This window comes from Aegilops tauschii, chromosome 6 (genome assembly GCF_002575655.3).
Source record: "Aegilops tauschii subsp. strangulata cultivar AL8/78 chromosome 6, Aet v6.0, whole genome shotgun sequence".
NCBI classification, from domain to species: Eukaryota; Viridiplantae; Streptophyta; class Magnoliopsida; order Poales; family Poaceae; genus Aegilops; species Aegilops tauschii.
This window is the reverse complement of record NC_053040.3, coordinates 485360161-485364899: the sequence shown is the minus strand read 5'-3', so window position 1 is coordinate 485364899 and position 4739 is coordinate 485360161. Positions and strand designations below refer to the sequence as shown.

The following is a 4739-nucleotide window of genomic DNA, read 5'->3' as shown; positions in this document are numbered from 1 at the left end:
GGTCCCGGGAGGGGTCGTCACGGCGTGCGCTCGCTCTGACAGGAGGAGAGAAAATAAAAAGGCGTTATGGTTGTCTGAGATAATATTATAGATACAATGAATGGAAGGAATAATGAACATGGGACCTGTCCCGTATATAGTTTTGGGTCGCATCGCAGGCTCTGTTATGTATTTACATACAAAATTTTGCCGGAATGAGTCTACATACAGTTAATCATTCATTTGGAATACAAATGATATGGATGGTGATACTAATAATAATAACTGGGTGGAGCCAGTGTTAAAGAATTTGTCGAGTATTTGCGATGTTCTTTTTAGAATGGATCTATTTGAGATGTCTTTCATTTGGTCAGAGAAGAGAGAGTTGCTCGGTTAGATATATATTTTTTGTGAGAAATGTTGCTCGGTTAGAATTTTGTATTCTTTGGAGGTTGTGAAGCGTCTGTTGTGGAGGCGAAAGTACTAACCCGAGTAGCATAACCACGGGGACCAGAGAGAGCCCGTTGATTATTTTGTGTGAGTGGAGGCCCATGAAACATTCTTAAAAGGTTAGGGCTAGTTAAGCGGTGCGGGCCTTGGTTGCATTCGGCCATCCAAGCATGTCAATTTTCCTTCGGTAAAAAAAACAGCATGTTAATTTTCCTCAATAAATAAAATAAAATAAATCAAATAATGTAAATTTTCCTTCCATTAGAAAAACACATGTAAATTTTCCTCAATGAAATAAAATAAAATACAAAACATGTACTTTTATCTCAAAATAAAATTAAATCCATGTATGTCAATAAAGCATAGTCTCCGACACAGATTCAATGTCAGAATAAATGAAAACAAAACATCATATTTTTGGGAAATACTTCCTCCATCCTAAAATAAGTGACCCAACTTTATACTAACTTTGTACTAAAGCTAGTACAAAGTTGAGTCACTTATTTTGGAACGAAGAGAATACAAAACATCATTATTTAGGAAAAAGGGAAGAAGAAAAAGAGGTTGACCTGCTATTGATTTTTGCTGTTAGTCGGACGGGAAAGAGATGGATGCATTCAAATAAGGCGTAGTCAGCATTTTTTTCTCAATGAATTTAACGAATGAGGTGTCCAAGCCTAGGGTAGGCCTCGAACCACTACGATTCCTGCCCTGGTGGGTCGGGCTGAGGACCCCTTCGTTGGTTTCATCCTGGGCCATGTTGTGCGACCCATGACGATTATACGAAAGACTCTAGAAGATTTGTTGTACAAGCCGAACATACCGAGGCCGTGGAGGAATCTACCTCCATCGATGTAATCGGTAGGATTTGTACCCCTAGGACTCCCGGTATGTTATATAAGCTCGTGGCGGAGCTCGTTGATGTGATAACATACAATCCCTTAGTATTCATCTGTACTTTGTACACACCCCAGTCACAATGTGCACGAATATGAGTAGGGTATTATCTCAATCGCGATGGCCCGAACTGGGTAAATATTGCTCCTTATTTTCCCTCCGACCTAATAGCTACGCTAGGGCACCCTGCCATGGGATCTGCTGGGTTTAGCTCCGACAACGAAGAAATAATAATTGATGAAAATATTTTTACTGCTTATCGGGACATTATGTACTAAGAGAAAAAGGTAGGGTCAAGCTTGATAATCGTTGGGTTGTACCACATCATTTGGGCTTGCTGAAGAGGTCTAGGCCTGTATAAATGTTGAGTTGTGTAACAAGACGAATTTGTTGAAGTACCTATTCGACTATCTTATTAAAGGCCATGATTTTGCTTGCGTAAGATTTTGACATGTGTTCGGGCCTCCATCGTTTGTTGCCCTAGGTGTTAGGTGTTCCAACTGGTAGAAATGAGATATTGGGATTTATCAAGTATAGGTAATTTCCTTTGCTTATTTGTATTTTCTTCTATCTCATATATGGATTTTTAAACCATTCCCTATTGATCTGTATGATTTCCTTTTATTTCAGGTACTTGTGTGCTTGCAAAGCATATTGGCACATGTTTGCCTTTGATATACGTGGTAGGAAACGTTCGGTTGAAATATTAGAGCATCTCCACCCCCAGGACACCTTTTTAGGCTCGGTGACACTTTTTTGCCGAAAAACGGCTCAGCCACGCCCCCAGCGCCCTCCCCCCCCCCCCCCCCCCCCCCGGACGTCAAAATAGCGCCGGCAAACCCAGGCGAAATCCAATGCGTTGGGGGGCTCTTGGGGGCGCCAGCGGGAGTTTCGGCGAATCGTGTCTCCCCACATGTCCTTTCTCTTGCCCACTTAATCTTTTCCCTCACAAACTTTTGGTTGGGGTGGGGTGTGGCTGGGATGATGCCCTCCCCATGCACTCCTATTTCGGCCGGATGGAGCATTTGTCCCCTAAGACACCAACTTTTTTGGTTCGGTGGTGTTCTTGGGGGCTCCAACGGCTAGAGATGCTCTTAGTTGTCCATCTCCCTGATATGAATAGGGTCATATTTCACCAATATTCTCGATTGGAAAAAGTAATTAAGAAACCCAATGCACATAAAACGATGCTCACTGAATGGTGTGCGATAAAACAACTAAAAATGAAGTGTGGGTCCTCCCGCCATCAAGGGTCGAGATCCATCGTGCCTCCATGGCACTAAGGCCACATGAGACGAGGTAGATCGGCGGCGGTGCCGGCGAGGAAACCCTAATCGCGTGGGAGCCTTTCTTTCGTTCTCGGGAAGAAAGAAAACGTCAATAGAGTAATATTCTGTTAGCGGTAACGTACTAGTCTCGTCATATACATATCAAGGTTCAGGGAGATGTTCTGAGCAAAATCTGACATGACTTGTATACTCAGTAAGGTCAAAATTAATATGATTGATATAGCAAATTAACATGGAGTGACTATATATACAAGTGTCTTAGGACAAAATATACCTTTTTGTATTAAAATAGCCATACAACATATGCAGAACCAAAACTGAAAGCAAGCATTACCCCCAGTAGCATAAGTCTATCACATGCCTTACGTAGCACCCACTGTGATGATGTGTGGGTCTCACCAAGACGTTGCTCATATTATAGACACACCATCCTGGTGTGAGATCCACAAATCATTACAGTGGGTGTTATGTAAAGAATGGGATAGACATCGCTTAATTATTCTCATAGCTCATATATAGAGGAAGCAACATTACGATCACAAAAGGAAGGCAATAGCTGGCCTCCCTTTGCAAATCAAATCAAATCACCGCGACATGCCTGGGGGGAGGTTAACCCACTCCAGGTGCATGATGAGCTCGCCAGTGTCGGTGTTCCTTAGCTTGAGGGCCATATTCTGAGTGACCTTCCCGTCTTTCCACATGATGTGGCTGTCGGCCGAGTAGCAGTTCTCCTCGTTAGGTTGGAACGTCTTCATCACCGTGTCATCACGGACATGGGTCAGGTCCTTGACGGCGATCTCGACAAAGTCGAGGATGCTGAACTCTGCATCGCCCATGGTGTCATCCTTGGTGAAAGTGTCGTGGTCAAAGACTTCCTGTGACAGAATAAGATCCCAAAGGTTGGTTTGAGGAGCTAAGAGATATGAAATGTTCTATCATCGGAGTAGAGTATATTGGCGGTGAGTTTGTGAAATCCTGATTGGGAGGGAGATGTTGATCAAACTTACAATCTTGACGGGGAGCGTCCAGTTTGTGATAGACAGGGTGAGCTCCTCGTTCCATTCTGGGTTGATGGTTTTATATTTGATGCTCGACTTCACTTTCTGCACATTTACATGAAAAGAAAATAAATGCCGGGTAAAAAGAGAAAAAGAGAGAGAGAGAGAGAGAGAGAGAGAGAGAGAGAGAGAGAGTGGTTTTAATTGTTGATCTGAATCGATTACACATGAATGAAATTGGAGAAACAAACAAGCAGATCTGAATAGATCATCTGCTTGTTTCATCCTCCTCGGATAGCTAGCACCAAGCAGATCAGAATCGATCATCTGCTTGGTGCTAGCCGTCGGGTGAAATTGAAGAATTGAAGAATGAAGCATGCATGAATTTTAGATGTAGCATGCACTCGGCCCATTGTTATTACTCCTACTTGATGATCGATCGATCGATCTTGAGGCTGGACGAGAAGAAGTAGGAACCTGCTGTCCGAGGCGGATGACGACGTAGGGGTCGCTGCTGTGGGAGAGGGGGTCGCAGATGGCCAGGTTCAGCCCGCGCACCACCTTCACCTTGAGCAGCCCAAGAAGGCGCTCCATGGATCGATGAGATCGAGGAGCTAGGAAGAAGATGGGTCCCGGTCCGGGGGAGAAGAAGATGGATCGTCGTCGTCGTCGTCGACGTTACGTTGCTTTACGCGAGTGGCGGAAACGCCGGGGAGTCGTTAAAACTCGGAGACGGATTAGGCCTATGCATATGCAGATGCATGCAATCAACCTGGGAATGGGAGGCCGGGGAGCGGCGTTCCTTCCGTCCAACAACGCATGCCCCCTCTCTATTTCTGAACTGCTCATATCCATCGATTCCATTTAAGGTCGTGGGTGCGTTTTCTTCAGCTGACGGGACTGACTTGTCACAAACGAAATTAAGGTCGTGACATCTGTGATTTCTTGGCCATGTGTACGTAGGTTCCGACGAAGGAGACATCGCCGTGCCGCCAGGGTCATGGCACATGTACTTCTCGGCGATCTCGACTGCAAATTAAGAGCTGAACTTTTCATTTGGGACCCTCCTAACTGGCGAACGTTCGCCAGAGGACCTGGCAATGGCACATACGAACGATTCAATGGC

At 44.7% G+C, this 4739-nt stretch overlaps 1 protein-coding gene across 1 annotated transcript; it reads right to left on the bottom strand.

Moving 5' to 3' along the window:
* Nucleotides 1–2779: 2779 nt before the first annotated feature.
* On the bottom strand, nt 2780–4505 carry LOC109758301 (protein C2-DOMAIN ABA-RELATED 5). The gene is made up of 3 exons (XM_020317157.4): nt 4091–4505; nt 3623–3718; nt 2780–3490 (listed from the first exon to the last, which is right to left on the bottom strand). Exons 1-3 carry the CDS (start codon nt 4205–4207, stop codon nt 3200–3202), a joined length of 504 nt encoding a protein of 167 aa, XP_020172746.1. The 5' UTR covers nt 4208–4505; the 3' UTR covers nt 2780–3199.
* Nucleotides 4506–4739: the final 234 nt, after the last annotated feature.

Coding starts and splice junctions, on each gene's coding strand:
- LOC109758301 (XM_020317157.4), bottom strand. CDS start 4,207: ATGGAGCGCCTTCTTGGGCTGCTCAAGGTGAAGGTGGTGCGCGGGCTG. Junction 3,719..4,090: donor TCATCCGCCTCGGACAGCAG/GTTCCTACTTCT, acceptor GTAAATGTGCAG/AAAGTGAAGTCGAGCATCAA. Junction 3,491..3,622: donor GGACGCTCCCCGTCAAGATT/GTAAGTTTGATC, acceptor ATTCTGTCACAG/GAAGTCTTTGACCACGACAC.